The 18,973-nt window shown below is 35.4% G+C and overlaps 2 protein-coding genes across 2 annotated transcripts; both read left to right on the forward strand.

The window, feature by feature from the left end:
* Positions 1-5,161: 5,161 nt before the first annotated feature.
* On the forward strand, positions 5,162-13,450 carry LOC128859859 (odorant receptor Or2-like). The gene is made up of 7 exons (XM_054096971.1): positions 5,162-5,458; positions 8,080-8,218; positions 8,289-8,556; positions 8,648-8,747; positions 11,698-11,799; positions 11,869-11,976; positions 13,352-13,450. The coding sequence occupies exons 1-7, from the start codon at positions 5,162-5,164 to the stop codon at positions 13,448-13,450; spliced, it is 1,113 nt and encodes a 370-aa protein (XP_053952946.1).
* Positions 13,451-16,708: 3,258 nt separating this feature from the next.
* LOC128861872 (probable RNA-binding protein EIF1AD) lies at positions 16,709-17,086 on the forward strand. Its single transcript, XM_054100247.1, has one exon. The coding sequence runs from the start codon at positions 16,709-16,711 to the stop codon at positions 17,084-17,086; it is 378 nt and encodes a 125-aa protein (XP_053956222.1).
* The last annotated feature ends 1,887 nt before the right edge of the window (positions 17,087-18,973 follow it).

Below are 18,973 nucleotides of genomic sequence, written 5' to 3' on the forward strand. Positions count from 1 at the left end.
TGGCAAAAAAAAATTCGCGGAATAAAATGCTTAAAAAAATGATTTTTGGGACGAATTTTTCCACTATTTTTGCTTCGAAAAATTACAATATTTTTTCTAAAAAATTTCGAAAAATTGTAAATTCACGTAGAAAGTAATATCATAAAAAAGATGTGTACAAAATTTCAGGGAGATCGGTCAATAACTTTTCCAGTTATTGTGTACGCCAATTCGAAAAATATAGTTTTGAAAAAAACTCATCTTATGTCAGCAACGTAACTATACCTCTCCCAGCGCTCGAACGCAAAGAATAGAGTCGTCGCGGTTGACGATCTATAATATAAGAAATACTTAAATTTACGTTCTAAAATTTGTTTGACATTTTTTTTCGAAATTTTACAGGTATCTATCCCCATAAAAATACTGTTTATTCTTCATAATCGTACAAGCTATGTGTCACTGCTCTTTCAACGAACATTAATTCCGAGCTGTACGAGACCCAAGTCCAAATTTAATACGACCGCAAAGGGTTCAAATATTTACCATTTAAAACTTATTATATCAAAACTGTCTCCGTCGTACCAAGTACTTTTTTTGAGGTTTTTGTATTGGAAAAGTATAATTGTAACGAGAAATCCGAACCCTGATGTGCAAGCCATTTCTGATTTTTTCGCAGCAAAATTAAAAATAAATCTCTTTCATCACACGTACTTCGTCGTCGCTTTGTCTTTGTGCAGTCGCATGCACTACAGTGCTGTTTTTTTACAGCGAACTTTCCTTCGACAAAGTTCGTTCAGCGATTTGATTCTGTTTAAACCTTAAAGTCGAAATTGGAAGACTTCAGCAACATTTTGTTTTTTTGCAAAAGTTCAGAAGCTTGTACTCGTATAATAAAAATATAAGTTTGTTAAAACATATGTAGATACGTATTTTAGTAAATAAAGAAAACTTGTTATCCATTTTTTATCCTAAAGCAAAGCCAACCTGCCATCCATTTTACATATGTTCTGACACTCCAAAGAATATGCGACTATTCTATGATACAAATATTTTAAGCAAACTGCTCATTTTTAAAAACTCATTTAAAAACTATACCTTTTGTGTAAAACTGTTTCCTTAATTTGAAACTTTTTTCATTGTAATGCAACTCTGCCGATTCTTAAAAACAAAAGTATGTAAATATATTCAGAGTGTAAAAAATCATGGTTTTCCAAGAACGAAATCGTTAATATTTCGCTTCCACACATTTAGGGCGATCGTTTTGGGTTTTTTTTTGTGTTGTTCCGGTTTTCCTCATAAAAGTATGCAATGGATACCAAATTCTATTTTAAAAATATCTTCACTCAATGTTGTCTGAAACCAAAACACATTTCAGGCTATGAGTCGCGGGACCACAGCTTTTGAGTGGTGAACTGCGTTAAAAAATAGCTGTTCTCACCTTGAGCGATTCGTTAAATGATAATACAGGTTTACAACAATAAAGATTTTTCACTGAACCTTACTTCAATAGCTTGTTGCTGCACAGTCTGGCGTTGTTTGCAGAAGCAAACTCTTCGTAAAACTTTGAAGCTCACTTGCATACCTCTATTCTAATATATAGTCCCTGAGAAAATTTTTAAATGGAATCACTACTATTAAACTTGTCAGCTTTTGCTATTCTTCTAAGCACAAAAAAGTTCCGCTCGCATTTCCTTTTGAAAGAAATTCGGTACTTAATTTAATTAAATTAAATCTCTGATAATCATTTCACCTCTCCCAATACCAAGGCCAGAAAAAGTAGAAGAGTTTTTATTGGCATAGAAATATTAGTGTTTCGCAACGTGAATTCAATAATGTATGTATAAATATTTTGCAAAATAGTTTCCTCCGAAATCTAAAGTCAATTAAAGTAATATAATTATTTCTTATACAGAATAAATTTGCCGTTTAAATATGCTTCATTTATGTAAGAACATATCATGGCATTGTGAATACCCTCATGCTTACATCTATACCATAAGTATGTACAGTGAAGTAAGGAATTTTCGCATTTGAATAAGTCAACAAATTTTTCGTAGAGGTTATCAAGTTTTTTGAAGTTTTTTATTTGAATTTAAGATATTATATTTATATAGAAATTTGTTATGGATGTTGTACGTTATGTATACAGTTTATATATACTCGTATATGATATGTATATGAATGAATAATCATAGGTACGGAGTATTGAGCATACATATACCTATAGAAATTAGACATCATATATGCAACTATAAATATGCATTGTGTATAAAAACAGCTACATATGAGTTTGTTAGCGTATCCGGAATGTAAAGCTGCATGCACGGGCCCACACACAAATAACTCCTTAGACTTAAGTTTTGTAAATCTACTCATAATTTTCTTGAACTTCAATAAAAAAAGTGAATTATTATACAGATTAAGTAATAATAATAAATAACAAAAAGAAACAAAAACACGATCTTTTATTATTTAACTGATAAGTGGTAGACATTCATATATGTATTTACTCACACACGTACGACAAATATTTCATCCACGGTGGAGAAAACTCATAAAAAGTGTGGTCAACCGGTTCTCGCCGATTTTGAGAGAACAATCAGCTAATTTGTGGTCGTAGCAGGTGATGTGGCAGCGTTTCGTACAAAACTGAGTTTGTGATGGAGAAAGATATTCGAGAAAACCAACGCAACCAATGTTACTTCGTTGCCGTCTGAACAACAACAGAATGGAAGCGCGTAATGCATACTTCGCACAACTTCAGAAAGCTTATCCCTTTGGGGACGGAGTCGCTCGACGGGCGAGCGTCTGTGAGGACGAGAAGTATTGGAGTGCGCAGCAAAGAAAATAAATACGTACAAAAAGAAGTTTGGTTGTATTTATGTATACGTATCGTTTTCAAAGTAATATAATAAGTATCAGATTCAATGTAATATTCGTCTGAAATGTCACTATCTAACGTATCATCTCTAGATCGCTTAGCCATCGTGCGTAGGATAAAATATAAAATATATAAAAAACCTGCTGGTTCCTCTGGCAGTGACGACTCTATCGTCGTCTCACATCGTAAGCTTACATTATAAGGAAGATAGGGCTCCATTGCTAATGGCCCCTAATGTCTTTGAATGAAAACGTGACTCTCACAACGACAGACGTCGCGACCCTTACAGCCAAACGCGTCCGCAACGGTAAAACGGCTTGGGCGACTATATGCCGACACTCGTCCCCAAATGGTTAAGGCTGATTATGCTTCGCATGCAACTAAGTAATTGCGGATTTCACTCATAGATGGCTTCATTTAAATTTTTAGGTTTGCAGACGTAGTATAAATGTAAAACATATTTTGTTATTTGATAGTTGGCAATTCAGCTGTCAATCAGTAAAATACGTTTCTTGATCAAAAGGAACATTTTCGTCATATTTTGTTTTTTTATTTCCGCAAAGGGAAAATCGCATCGCAAGCTTATAAAAAGTTATGTGCTGTTTATGGTGACGAAGCCTTAAAAGAACGGCAGTGTCAAACTTGGTTTGCCAAATTTCGTTCTGATGAGTTTTCACTCAAAGATGAAAAACGTCTGGTCGTCCAGTTGAAGTGGATGTCGCGCTAATCAAAGCAATACTCGATTCGGATCGTCACAGTACAACACGCGAGATTGCAGAGAAGCTTCATGTATCACATACTTGCATTGAATATCACTTAAAACAACTTAGCTATGTTCAAAAACTCGATACACGGGTTCCTCACGAACTGAAAGAGACGCATTTAACGAAACTGAAAGAAAAGCATTTAAATACAGTGAACACGTTTGGAGATTTTAAAGTCATTACTCTTTTTCTTGGGCCACTACAGTAGAGACAGAAAAAATCACTACATAATGAAAGTGTGGCCCAAACGTGAATCTCTTACTCCAAGCCGTAAAAATGTTAAGAATGATCCTTTAGTGAACCCTAATGGCATATTTGTACCACCGTTGCAAATAAAACTCGGCTTGATAAAAAATTTTGTAAAGGCTATGCCCAAAGATGGTAGTGGATTTTATACCTTAAAAAAAAAATTCCCCACAACTCAGCGAAGCAAAAATTAAAGAGGGAGTATTCGTAAGCCCATAAATTCGGGAACTATTCAGAGATTACGATTTTGAAAAAAATTGAATGATCAAGAAAAACTTGCCAGGAAAAATTTTGTGAACGTTGTTCAAAATTTTCTAGGAAACTATAAAACGGAAAATTACAATGAATTTATAAATGAGCTTTTAATGCCATATAAAGCTTTGGGGTGTAATATGTCTTTAAAAATACATATGCTGGGCTCTCATGTGGATTTCTTTCCAGCAAATTTAGGTGATGTGAGTGATGAACAATGCGAGATATTTCATCAGGACATTTCCTTAATGGATAAACGCTACCAACGGAAATGGAGTCCAGGAATGTTGGCAGATTATTGTTGGAAACTTAAAAGCTAAATATTCTAGTAGCTAAATATTCACGAAAATGATAATTTTTGATTGTACATTAAAAAAAATGTCGCTAAGTGTAATTAACTTTCCTACCTTTTACAAAAATATATGTTTCGAAATCAGAAGGATACCTTATGTGCCAATTGTGCCATTTTTTTTTTCCTTGACATATTATTGCTTGGTGACCCCAATATATTCAAAATTTGATGTGAGTTTTTGTGTGACAAAAAAAGTTTGAATTTTGTTAACCAGTGCACCTGTCAAATTTATCACTGGCATGCGTAAGTCTCTCAATTTTGTAAAATATTTCCGACAATTTTTAAACTCTTGATTAAATAAAACTTTGTATATGACTATGACATTTCACCAGATGCAAATATTAAGTTCGGCTTCGCACTCCTTTGCTTGTGCAAAAAAATATGCTGCTATGATAATTTCCAACTATTAGATAAAATTTGGCCTTTTATAAAGGAAGCCAAGTGGCACACTAGTCCAAACGCAAAGTATTATTAAATGTAATGCGAGTATAATGCAAGAGTAGTAATTAAATCGATTGCGTAAATTATAACTCGTATGAGATCTCACGCACATTACGCAATTTTTTGCAAACTTCCTCAAGCCTATGAAAAGGAAATTTCTTTGCTTTCAAGCGTATTACTATTTCCTATAGTTCTCAGTTATTACTCAACAGTGAATTGGAAAATTAATTCTGGTTGCACAACAAAATGGGTTACGCTGCTGAATTGTTTAGCTGGTGTTTGAAGTCTATGGAGTACTTGGGTTATTTAGATGAAAGCAAACGTTCACGCGCCTATTTACTAATATCTGTGCCAGCTCTAACAATTTTACCAGCAGCTTATAACATTTGCTTCAATTGGACTGGTTTGGGTAATGCGATCTACGATATATTTATCATCATGATTCTGATTACAACGGTAGCGCGTGCTTTTGCTGTAATAACTCATCAAAAGAAATTTGCGGATACTTATAAAGAGATTGATAATTGGTACAACGATTTGGAGGTGAGTTGACCGTTTTAACCGAATCTACAGATAGAGTTTGTATGTTTTTAAGGATAATTAAATTGTATGAATACCTGGTTTGAGCTGTTATTAAGTGAAATAAAAAGTTCTCAATATATTCCCGGTAATTGCCCTTATATTTCCACGTTAGATGTATGCCTCACATCCGGTGGCGTTATTACCCGTGTGCAATTTTTTTGGTTATGGCCTTATTTCACTTCCCCGAAGAGAAATACAGCCATTTGGCGTTATTTCCTACGGCTTTATTGCATTGCGCCAGACCGATTCATTCTACACGGCGATGTAAAGATGTCATTAAGCATTAGAAAAACGTTGTTTGAGAGTTTCGTGTTTAGATACGCCGGTTGCGTGTTACCGAGTTCCAAAGTAAAGGTAAAAACAGACTGCAAGAAAAATTCTACATTTTCACTACAATGAAGGTAAAAAGTCGGAACAGACGACTAAGCCAATTTGTGCTGTTTACATATCGTCCCCTTAGTATTAAAATAGCCTATACATTTTTTGATGTTTTGAGAAAATGAATTTCAAACTTTTTGTCGAAAGTAGCTCTCACTCAAATCTCGTTATGTCTGTAAATATTTATTATTTTTTGACTGACGTTTTGCCCCACTTTGTGGAACTAGAATTTGACAAAATTTTGACCACATATAAAATCGACGATGGAGAATCCAAATATTCAATAAAAAAATAATAGCCTATGAGCACATAGGCTATTGTTATACTAAGGGGACGATATGTACTATATGTAGGCACTAAAGTATCTAATGTAACAACAAAGCATAGTCTTCTACGATTCCGTTCTGATAGAACGGTTGCCGAAAGTGTTGATAAAATCATAGAAATCGTCGAGTCTCGCAGGCATATGGGACTTTTTCCATTGGTCAAGAACGACTATGGAACAACTACAATCAATAATCTTAAGGATTATCACAAACGCAGGTTGATACACATACCCAATGACGATATACGCAGGGACCTTAAATTTAAATTTATTGAAGCAGCACAAATCATATTCATAGACTACTAATACACACAAACGAAGAAATGGTGAAAATTTCAAAAATAGAGATCCGATTCTTATTTTTCGTTTCATACCATATAGTTCTTGTGTATATTTATCCGTCTCATGTCATATGCGAGGTGTGTTCAAAAAAATAAGGTGAATTTTCGAATTTCGCGCGCTACGTACATTCAACTTTCGATTATTACTTTTTTATGTTGGTACACTCGTCTCGAAGATATGTTCATGGTTTTAGCAATATCAGTATAAGTAAGGCAAGTGTTTTGCGTGTTCGGCGATTTTCTGTTATCGAAAAAAATGGATCAAAGAAGTTGGATCAAATTGTGTGTAAAAAATGAGATTGAGTGCTCAAAAGCACTTGAGCTGTTGACAGCGACATAGGTGACAGTACTCAGAGTCGAGAAAATGTTTACAAAAGGTACAAGCTTTTCACAGAAGGTCGAGCAGATGTGAATGACTACGCTCGCTTTGTACGCCCCAGCACATCAACAACCTATGAAAATGTTGAGAAAGTGAAGAAAATTGTTACACTCACAACCAAACTAAACATGCCATATTGCTAAAACCGTGAACATATCTTCGAGACGAGTGTACCAACATAAAAAAGTAAAAAAGGGCATGTAGCTTAGTATACATAACAGAAGTGAAACTTTCAAGGCAGACAAAGAAAGAGGGAGAGACCCAAGAGCGAATGAGAGAGAGAGAGAGAGAGAGAGAGAGAGAAAGAATATATATCTAAATAAATTCACAACATTTGCAGAGGCAACAACGCGCACTACTCCGAGCGTTTATCACCCGCACATACGCAGCGATTTCAGGACCGCAGCAACGGCACAGATTACCGCAAGGCAATATCAATAAATCCGACGCCGAAATGGATAGCACTTTATAGTACGCACAAGCACTAGCCAGGAAACGGAAATAAGCGCCAAAAAGTAGGCACAAAAAAACGCTAAAAAATTTGCGACCCAAAAACGCCCCAAACAGTAGGCACCAAGGAAATGTAACGCCTACAAGTAGACACCTAAAATATATTTCCTACAAGTTTGCACCAACAAACAAACGCCAAAAAGCAGGCAGTGTTATTTCTCACCAGAAATTAGCAACTACAAGGAAAACCTCAAGAAAAATAGCCTAAAGTGTATCTAAGATATATATAAGGTATAGCTCTCTCTCTTCCATGTTTTTTCTTTCTCGCGGAACGAAAATGCCCAAAGCGTTGCATGAACTTGAAATTTTACTCTTCATACTCGCTCGTCCATCGAGTGAAACTTCTTTCACTTCAAAAATAATAATCGGCAGTCGAAAGTATACAGCCCGCGAAATTTGAAAATTCACATTATTTTTTTAAAAAACCCGTACATCGGATTCCTGATGACGGAGGCATACTCCAATATTGAACGGACCAAAGCATTACCTTAGATTTTTGTAGTGTATGCACCTTCTTAAATGCAACCTTTTGTAAGGATGTGTCCAAATTCTAATTATGTCACAAGTAAGCAAACCTTTAAAAATTGAATCATGCACACCGTGAATTATTAATGCGAATTTAATATTATATGTATGCATTTTTTAGCAGCACGATGATGACAAAAGAACTTTTAGTGAGCTACAGAAATTCACTAAAAATACTCTGCGTGTTTCGAAATACATTCATCGTTCTGCTATAATCACTGCCTTTATCGTTTCCTTTCAACCAATTCTGACCCACTATGGCAGTGAGTATGTATGTATATTTATATTTACGTAAAACAGAAAATTGAAAAATCAAATTTCAAACTTTAATAGACTTCGTTATTGGCATTGCAGTGCCAGGTATCGATTTACTCAAGAGCCCAATTTACGAGATTATCTACCTACTTCAAGCATTTTGGGTAATCCCAGTATGCGCTTATTCATACTTTACATGCGCGGATTCATTTCTAATATTCATGTCGTTTGGAACATTCATGCTGAAAGATCTTCAACAGGAAATGGATAACTTATCCCAAATGGATGAGGAGAATGCCTTAAAGAACATCAAGGAATGCGTGCAATCCCATATGAAGATAATAAAGTAAGTGATGAAAATATTTTCTTTTATAGAGCCTTAAATATCTATGCGAATGCGCCCAAGATGAATAAAATAAATGTACATATTTCCTTAGCTTTCATGATGTTTTGGAAGAAATATTCTCGGTTATATGCTTGATAGATGTCAGTATTTATTGCATAGTCATGTGTATGTTGCTGATATATTCAACAATGGTGAGATATACTTTACTAGATATAAATACCTAGTTAAGCTTAGTACGAGTATTACTTACTGCTGTAAAAAAAGTTGAGTCTAAATATATATACATGAACAATCTGTGCCATATTTAAAACTTTTTCACATGAAAGTATATACTAAACTGCGAGTCGCAATTACTCAATAAGCCGTGTAGTCTTCATCGTTGTCGAGTATAGCCTGGCATACCCTTCATGCTTTGAACCAGCTTTTCTGCGTAACTCGTCGAAAAACAGGACTAGATTTTGTGAACTTGACGCACGAGTTGCTTTAAATGATGAACTGGCCTTCCGGCAAGATGCGTTTTCATAATTCTCCACACATTTTCAATGAGGTTGGCCTCTGGGGACTGGGAACGCCAGTCCAATACTGCGACGCTATTTTCTTGCTTTGTTGTTTCTCAATGTGTTTTTCTGAGAGCAGTAATTTTGATGATGTGGGACGGTAGGATATGTTCGCCTTTCCGTCGTCGATCGATGGTGTTGATGCCCACATCTATTCCCTTTTTAACAAGAACTGTGCATGCTTGGCGTTGTCACAAAGAAGGGTCCCGCTTGGACGATCACTTTATCCTGCTTTTTTGTCGTCACTCGTTTCAAGCCCCGTGAAAAGTCATCAACATTTTTGTACACTTCATACCACTGATTCGACATCACAACAAACTTTTTTGATTTTTTAATCACTTTGCAGCCGCGGCGTAAGATAATTGCGTCCCTTTCGAATGCGTGCATAAAAATACCGCCCCAAAACGCTTCGTGTACTTCTCACTCACTTCTGTTTGGTTGTGTTTGGGAAAGTTAGGAAATGACACTAACCTGAGTTAGCACTGACGTTGTAGCCTTAAGTGCGACTATTATGCAGCAAAAAGCAGAACGAAATATATCTTGAGGTCAGAAGAAAACAACCGGTTCTTTTCTTCTGACACAGTATAGATATATGTATGTAAATATATATAACTGGCGCTTACATCCTTTTTGGGCGTTTGACCGAGCTCCACCTCCTATTCGTAACGTTCGTGTTGATATTGTTCCGTAAATTGAGGCACCCTCAGTTCTAAGCCGATTTCGAACGGCAAATGGGTTTTTGCGAGGAGCTTTTACGTGACAGAAATACACTCGGAGGTTTGCCATTGTCTGCCCAGGGGCGGCCGCTATTAGAAAAACGTTTTTTATTGTGGTGTTTCATGTACGGAGATTCGAACCTATGTACTTCCGAATAGTAGTCACGCACCAACCTATTCAGCTAAGATGACCGCCAGTTAAATGTACGGTGTAGAATAATATCGAGGGAATTTACTTCGCCAGCAAGTATAAGTCCCATCCCATTTAGTAGGGATTCCAAATGGGAAGCGCTGCCTCCTTTGGAGATGAAAACCATTTTTGCAATAGTCCATCCCTTCGGTGTATGGTAAAAGTTGAAGCTAGCCTTGTAAAGCCTTGTGGGAGGACTTCGGAATTCATAGACCACTTTTAATTCAACGGACAAGATGCCATCTAGCTGGAGATTTATACGGTTGGAAAAGGCTAATTGCCACCCTTTTATGACGTATAATGTTGCCGGACATACTCCAGGTTCTCAAATTGAGGGTGTTAGCGCAAGTATTCTCCGTCCACCAGGAACATTGACGCTATAATTTGGGCAAATCGACACTTTCAAACATTCCATCAGAGCTTTCTGCAATGTTTCCGCAGAAATCCTTCAAGGATTCCATTTGGGCCCTTCTGAGGTATATTTCAAAGATTTCGAGGGCATCCGTATATGCTTGCCAAGATCCCGTTCTTTTTGCTAGATTAAACATCTTCCTGGTGTCTCTCCTCAATGCGGTAATTTCCGAATACCACCAGGGTGGAACGCCGTTATGACGGTCTTTAGAACATATGTTTTAAAAGCAATGTTACGACGAGTCAAGCTCAGCTGGAAAAACACTCCTTGTCCAAGAATGGTTCGCTTTATAAGTTCTTAACGGCAGGCTGCGTGTACCAAGAGAAGCATGTTTGTGGAGTGACACTGGATCCAGTCCGATCTCCTCTTATTTTTGTAACATGAAAAGAAGGGAACTCTCAGAAAGTTTAAGAGAAATATAGAGACGATGAGAAATAGAGGACTACTAAGTAACAAGCTAGTATTTGATACTATCCGAGAGAGCACTTGACACCAGCGTTAGATTTGGGGTAGATTCGACACCCTCCGGGTCTACATCACAGTGTTCTGTAACAGGGTTCCCTCTTGTAGGATGCGTTTACCCATTGCACACTAAGATCTTGATGTGAGAGACGCCAGGTACCTATTGACCCCGGCTACTACGGTACGCATCATTCATACCCTGCATCTCAAGTTAAATTTTAAAAATTCAAAATGGTCGATGCAGTCGGATTGGTTGGAAACTTGTTACCCTAGGATTTTTTGGATCGCTGATCACAAATCTGAAGTAGGCTTTAAAAATTCGAAATGGCAAATCCGATACGGGCCCTGTATTTAGCCTACATAAAATATATTTTCCGAAGCCTACCGGGAAGAGGTTACAGTACGAAACTAACTTTACATTTTTGTTCTTTTTTTTATTTTTTTTATTTCATTATAATAAGGAAAATTAGGAGTTTCGCATGTTTAGTTTTTGTGATGTGAGAAGCTACTCAGGAGTACTGCCAGTAAAACTTATTAAGTCAGTAAAACCTATAAAAAAACAATAACAAAATATGCTTAATAATTTCAAATAAAGACTTTTTTAGATTCTGTTTCTCTATATTTTACTGTCCACACCTTGTTAATAAAAACATTAGAAAAGTATTATTTATGGCTACGTATATATTATTTTAAGTAATATTTGGATTCCGTGAAAAATTAGTTGAAAAACTGAAATACCTAATATTGAATTTGTAATTAATTTTATCACATTTTTAATTTAATTTATATATTTTAATTTTCCAGGAATATGAACTAGCACTTATTTTAAAAGGTTTTTTAATGTTATTCGTTCAAACAGTCTTCATTTCTCGAACTTTTTATCTGGCAAACAATTTCTCCGATGAGGTTAGGACTATTTAATTTTTATATTCACAAATTGTTAATCAATGTTAATCGAAAAATGTATGTTTCAAGAGCCGTACTGTAGCTAACGCAGCATATAATACCAACTGGACTCAACGAGATGTGAAATTTCGCAAATGTGTACTGTTGATAATCATTAGAAGTCAAAAACCTTTGCAGGTAATTTTATTAAAAAGAAAATAAAAATTAATTGTGCATATGTACGTATTACAATTATATAATACAAGACTTAACCCAAGGCTCCGGCCACGAAACAACAATTCTTGTGATGCAATAACTTTAGTCAGATGGCGGGTAAATAACTTTAGAAAGTATGGGTTCATTCGTACTGCTCAACAAATGCTACAATGCGGCAGCCCTGTTACTCTTTTGCAACTTTGTTTCAGATACTTAACTTAAATATTAGGGATATTTTGCGCGGTTTGCATTTGCTCGAAGTGAGATTTTAGTAATGCATTTTCAGATAAGCTTAGCAGATACTAAAATATAATATAAAAAATCAAGGAGTCTTAAGTTGTAAGGAGAAATTGAGTTGTATCCGGATATTGTAATGTAATTCTCAGATTTTCGGACGTTTAAACATTCAATAAAAACAATCGCTTAGGCTCTAAGGTATGTATGTAAGCATGAATTATGATAATTTGATGAAAAATATAAAAATAACGATTGGATTTACTTTCTTCCTAACATAAGAAATTTTATTATGTCGGTTCTTCACTGTTTTGGGCGCCTGAAACGTTTAAGTTCGAAGTGCTCAGACCCTTAGCGCTTATAAAAGTACATTGGGCATGAAGCTATGTGCTATTTCCGCATTGATTTAGATCCGATCAAGCCCAGATAACAATCAGTTTTTTTTTTTTCATTTTTATGTTTATGTAGTTATCATAGTAGGCACTGGCATTCAGCTATCAAAATATTCAATAACGTTAACCATTTCAAAAGCCATCGAGAGATCGGTCGTCATCATGGCTTCTCGGACGAAACCCCTTTTTGGCTAAGCAGCAACTAATTTCCATAACCAAACTACTCGTCACTGGAGGTAATAAGCATCCAGCATCACTCTTCTAGTGCATGAATTTCCAATAAGTTTATATTTTCTTCGATGGCATTCAGTGCGTTAGTGCAAAATTTTTGTGAGCTTCTTTACAAGAATTTTAGGCTTGGTTTTGGTGCACATTAACTTAGAGAATACAATGTGCCGCTAAATGCAAATCACTATTTTCTTCTTGGCGAGTTTGGCATTTAAGCATCATTTCAGTTGTTTGACAGCCTATGTCGGGGCATAACGTTATTCAGTCCTTTATATGCAGCGGACATGACGAGGTTTTGGAGATTTGCGAACAACTTAGAGATTCTAAATGGACTACTGCGACATTCATTGATTGCCCTGGGCCTAATTGATTGTCATTGCAAAATATGGACTAACGAGATTCACCACGTAAACTATTATTACTTTGTCCAATTTACAAAAATAATTAACTGAAAATAAGTAATTTGAATTGTTTAAATATATTTATTTTTCTCTTATTCTTAGTTCACTGCTGGCGGCTTTAAGCCCTTGACTATGGAAATTCTTCTCCGAATTTTACGCGTTTCATATTCCCTATTCTCTTGCCTAAAGGGCACAATGTGAACAGCTGAAAATTGATCAATATCATCTCAACATCAATATTCATATATGTATATGTAGATAAAAATGTTTACACACCCGAGAATGAGAATTCATTTTGAAGGAGCTAATGGAGTCCCACACAACATGTCATGCTTATATATTATAAAAAAAGAAACAGTTTGAATATTACAATAGAATGTCATAAAGTACATAATAATTGTGTATGTATTTAGTACCCCCTTTGGAGCACAAATAAAAATGCTTAATTGTGTAGATTTCCACCAAAAAATTCTAAATTGTTACACTCAATAATACAAAAGCATTGGTGAGTATGAAGATCCATAAACTCTGCTTGGTCCACTCAAAAATGCAGGATTATGCTGTTTTTTTTTTTTTAATTCGTCACAGTCGCTTTCGAAGTTTTCCAAATTTACCAAATCAGGAGAGACTTCGTTTCTAGATTAAGAATGGATGTGAACATCACTATTATCTAGTTATTAAATAAAATCCCATAGTATTTTTTCCATGCGCCATCACTTTAAACTCTTCGCCCTCATGATTTTCTATAAGTAAAGACCTTAAAACTTCTAATAACTCTTCCAGACAGCACACGTACTTGGGAGATTCAGCCGAATTCTGCACGATCATTTCTCATGTATTCATACGCTCGCTCAATCAGTCGTGCAGACTGCAACAAAGCGACATTGTGTTATTTTTTGCGTAAATCACTAACACATTCTTGTTTTTTCGTAAACAAACCGATCCATTACCCCGGCTACGTCAGCCCATCAACTGATTCTGTCTTCGATATGATATTGGCCACACCATTAAAAATCTTTTCACCATGGGTATTGCTGTTGTTGCGAAAAGGAACGAACAAAACAAACAAAAGGAGGAGAAATCGCATGTTTGTGAAAATTTTGTGAAAGACTTGGTAATATTGTGATTTGCGAGATTTAAGCTAAACAAACCAATAAAAACGAAGTGCCGTGTGTTAAATTGTGAAAGCACAAATTAATATAAAGCTTCCAAATGCATTTGGGTTTTTGTGCGCAAGACGCCGTGGCTAGAAAGTATATTTTCTTGTGTTTGGTTGTTTCCATTGCTTTCTCCAACTCTTCTTCTTCACAAACTAGTAATTACCCATTCTTTTGTTTGTTTATTCATGGGCTCTTACGACACGGCGAATTTGAAAGGCGCAATCTTTTATTCTATCATTCTTGGATATCACCTACTTATAGGTCTTATAGGTCTTCAAGAAGTCGCGAAATGGCAAAAATGCTGCTCTAAAAATCACTTTAACACGTATAGTTCGAGAGAAGGCAATGCAAACTAAGCCATTTCCTTCCAAAATCAGAACATGTTGCGGAACCTAACGAACCTAACTGACGAACGGTGTTTCTATTCCATATGAAAAGTGGGTAAAATAAAGTTAGGAACCGATTTAATGGCACACAATTTTTACATATTTAATTGCATATAAAGGGGTTTTCAGTAAGAGCGCTTCAACTTTTGAACTTTTTTGAATAAAACACAAACGGTTTGACTTTTTTAATTAATTTTTTTTTTTTTACCATCGAGTTTGAACATATACATTTAAGTATGAAATACGATTTCTTTTTCATGACCACCGCGTGCACGATTTACGAAGTCCAATCGTTGAGCCCAATTTTCGACCACTCTTTTGCATAAATCGGCCGAAATTCCAGCAATTTCGCGTTCAATATTGGCTCTGAGCTCACAAATCGTCGCCGGCTTGTTGCTGTAGACCAATGACTTCACATAACCCCAAAACGGGACGGCTTCTTAAATGGACCGTAAAATGGCCGTAATGCTCTTAAAGTAGCAGCAACAGAACGATTATTTTCATAAAAAATTTGCACGATTTACAATCGTTGCTCAAGTGTGTAGCGTTCCATGATGAAATGTATACTAATGAAGTTTACAAATGACAAGCGAAAAATAAAAAATATTGCGTCGTTCGCCCTCCCTATCGGAAAAAAGTTGAAGCGCACCTATTGAATAACCCTATATAAGTTTGTGTTGTAGGTTAATTGCAGCAAGAAACCGCAGGGTCAAAGACAGAGTTTCCGCTAGAGATATTGCGGAACTGTATCCTCGATTCCTAAGCCTTTCTTTGTAAGGCAAAGTAGGAAATTAAATTGGGTCTGAGTAATAAGCAAATAAGTTTTTTAACTAGCTTTTGTTAAAAATGCGAATGATCCTTTTCCCGAATTCGCTTCCTCCACATTTGCTCGATTAGATTGGAAAAAACCCTTAATTTAGTATAGATCTACAATTCCAGTAAAAGCCCTTAATTGTATCTTGGCACTCCATAATCTGAAATATTCATACTTAGTATATATACCTATAGATATGTATCTTTATCCTTAAGTGCAAAAATTCTAGAACCAAATTTCAATTTAACAGTTTACCGTATGCATTCCAATGAACCTCAACAAAACTGCATCCACTAAAAGAATTTGTAAATGAAAAAGAATACCAATAGAACATAAATGGTATTGTCCGAGGACGAGCAACTCGGTGCACCTCCTCTTTCCTCGACGCTTTCCTTGTCTGAATCCAAACAATTCAACATTAACGAGTTAATGTGTTATGCTTATCATCTTGGACTCGTTGTACAACAGGTTGACAGGTAATTTTTAGAATCCTTGGACTCAGTTTTTCTTTACGTGTTGAGCAACAACTCGTTTTCTATTTTTCTTTCTTTCTTCTTTATCGCCTTCAACACAGCCGTTTTCATCGCATTTGTTGTTTACTGGTGTTTGGAGGAGTCAAGAAAAAGTTTAAGTAAACCTCCCAAAATTTTATGTTAGGAGAAAAGCTTCATTACATGATACTATTGATATTTAGAGTATTTTTTAGACATTTATTTTATTTTATGTGTTTATAATATGGAACATAGCGCATATCACATTCCATGTAAAGTTATAGTATATATCATATACATATGTACATGTATATGCATGTACGCAAACCTACGAGGAATAACATCGAGGTGAAAACTTGAATACAAAGTATTGAGGCTTACTTGCTGACACTACTGCTCATCGGAATCGCTTCCTGTAAGCTGCTGCAACGAATTACTGTCCAACTTTATTTTCTCTCATTCAACCAATCTAAAATGTCGATTGGAATACGCGCAGGCTCGTGCTTAAGGAAGTGATGGAGGACAAGTTTGAGTTGCCCACAGAAAAGCAACAAATAATGCGTGTGATCAAATGTCGTGGCAACAATCTGTAGAAAGTTGAAACTGCAATGGCGGACTCTGAGAATACCGTAGCCTCCATGCCGAAAAAGTTCCGTAGGAATATATTGATCGGGCGTGGAGATTATGTGCTGGTGGAATCTATTAAGGGACTCAGGGTAAAGGGCCATAGGGTAAAGGTGGAAATGTGTAAACTCCTAACTCCAGAGCATTTAAAAGAATACAGTAGGACTGGTGTATGGCCAAAACAGTTGGGTGAAAAGCATGACCACGACCAATTCGATATGGGAAGCGATGGAGAAACGAATGGTGATGAGTTGATAATTAGAAATCCCAATGGATTTCCATTGTCGGAGGAGGATACTACTGAAGATGAGGGAATTTGCAGCACTACTGATGATGTCGAAATTACAAATGATGTGAATTAATGTGGACTAATTCTGGCAATCATCGGCAGCGCATATAAGAACCGAAATGACACGCTGCGAAAAGTCTTCCGGTTTCAAAAATTCACAATTGAAAATGTGTCGGCTTAAGGGGTTATACGCAGTTATGACTTTCAAAAAAATCGATTTGATCGGTCAACCGTTTTAACTCAATCTTTAAAGATACATTTTCTAGTAATTAATCGTTCCTTTTGTAAATCTGATACTTATTTTCCATTTTATAATCAATTTACGGCCAAATTTTAACGAAAAAATCGAAATAATTTCTTTTAAAAGCTGCCATTTTGTGAAAATTCACTATTTTGATTAGCCGAACGATTAATTACTAGATAATCTAATATATTAACAAAATTTGTTTGGTTTTTTGATTTCATATAATCCAATCCTGAGTTACGATGTACACCGTAAATCGTCTTTTTTTAAAGGAGGTCCAGAAATCGCCTGCAGCGCGCTCTATAATCAACATTTTCATAAATAAAAAATTTTGTTACGTTCTTGAAGGATGCTTTTATAACCGCCAAAAATTTTCAAATTAAAATATTCTGAAGTTTCTTCAGGATAAATCCTTGACAACCCGTCTTTTATTTGCTTCATAACTGCGTATAACCCTTAAGAGCAACTGAGTATTGCAAGCATCAAAAGTTCACATTTGTTCCATGTAAGGTTTAAAAATATGTAAATAAATAAAGGGTGATTTTTTAAAAGCTATAGGAAAGTTTTAAAAAAAAAAAACACGTAAAATTCAGAAAAATGTAGTCCATATAATTTAATGATTGAAGATTATTTCATGCAAATTTTGACCGCGACTGCGCTTCAAATGGTCATCCGCTTCAAATGGTCCACTCTACGTAAGCGTGTTGGTGGTTTGATCTCCAATAATGTAAATTTGGTTCTAAATTTAGTCACAATAGCTCAAATAGCCGCTTCAGTGGGTCGATTAAACTGACCATAAAATGGAAGAGGCGCGCGATAAACTTTCTGAACAGAACACGCATTTTTATAATAAAATTCAATGATTTGCAAGCGTTGTTCGATTCATGGTTAAATTATAGACCAAACTGACGATGTTTGACAGTGAAACAAAAAACGAAACGTGCTTCAGCTGTTTAAACCAGCTGTTTAAAAAGATAATAGCTCAAAAATCACCCGTTACTTATTTCCAGAAGTATTTTAAGTAGTCGGAACTACATAATATTGTTGTCTTATAAGCAAATGTATCCACTTATATTATATTTAATTGCATTGGACTCAAAGTCTGATTTTTCGTATATTCATAAATGTATACACATACACATACGTATACATATTTTATTACAATAAAACAGTTTCAAAAATAATTTGTGTACGTTATTTTAAAGAAACAGTGTACGGTGTTAGGAGAGAATCCACAATCTTTGAATGTCTTGTAATAGTATAGAATATTCTTGTAAAGAATTGGATCACACTGTTCGAGTCCCAGTCCTTGCTTGGATATAAATCCATAATATAATAGAATGAAGAACATGTTTTATAATTAACATTTTCCACTTTAACGCGTTGCGTGTAATTTCTTTAATCTCTTACTAGAAACAAAGGCTACTACAGCCGCATCAAGAAATGAAGTATCTGCTCTCAAATACACTGAAATAAATTCTAAACGCTTTTATTGTTTTCGGTGTTCTTTGAGTTTACTGCAATGTTTAAAACAAATATTTAGAGCGTAAAGTGGGTAAAAAGAGCAAGAGCTCAAAATTATACATAATTTTTTAAATTTTATTTCTATAGTGTAACTATTGTTCTGGTAACGCTAACATCGTCATTTCTAGTCTACGTCCAAGCATTTACTACCACAAGGCATTCATTCTAGTTTAGCATTTCGCCCTGCTTCAT

Source organism: Anastrepha ludens, chromosome 4, assembly GCF_028408465.1.
Source record: "Anastrepha ludens isolate Willacy chromosome 4, idAnaLude1.1, whole genome shotgun sequence".
In the NCBI taxonomy this organism is placed as follows: Eukaryota; Metazoa; Arthropoda; class Insecta; order Diptera; family Tephritidae; genus Anastrepha; species Anastrepha ludens.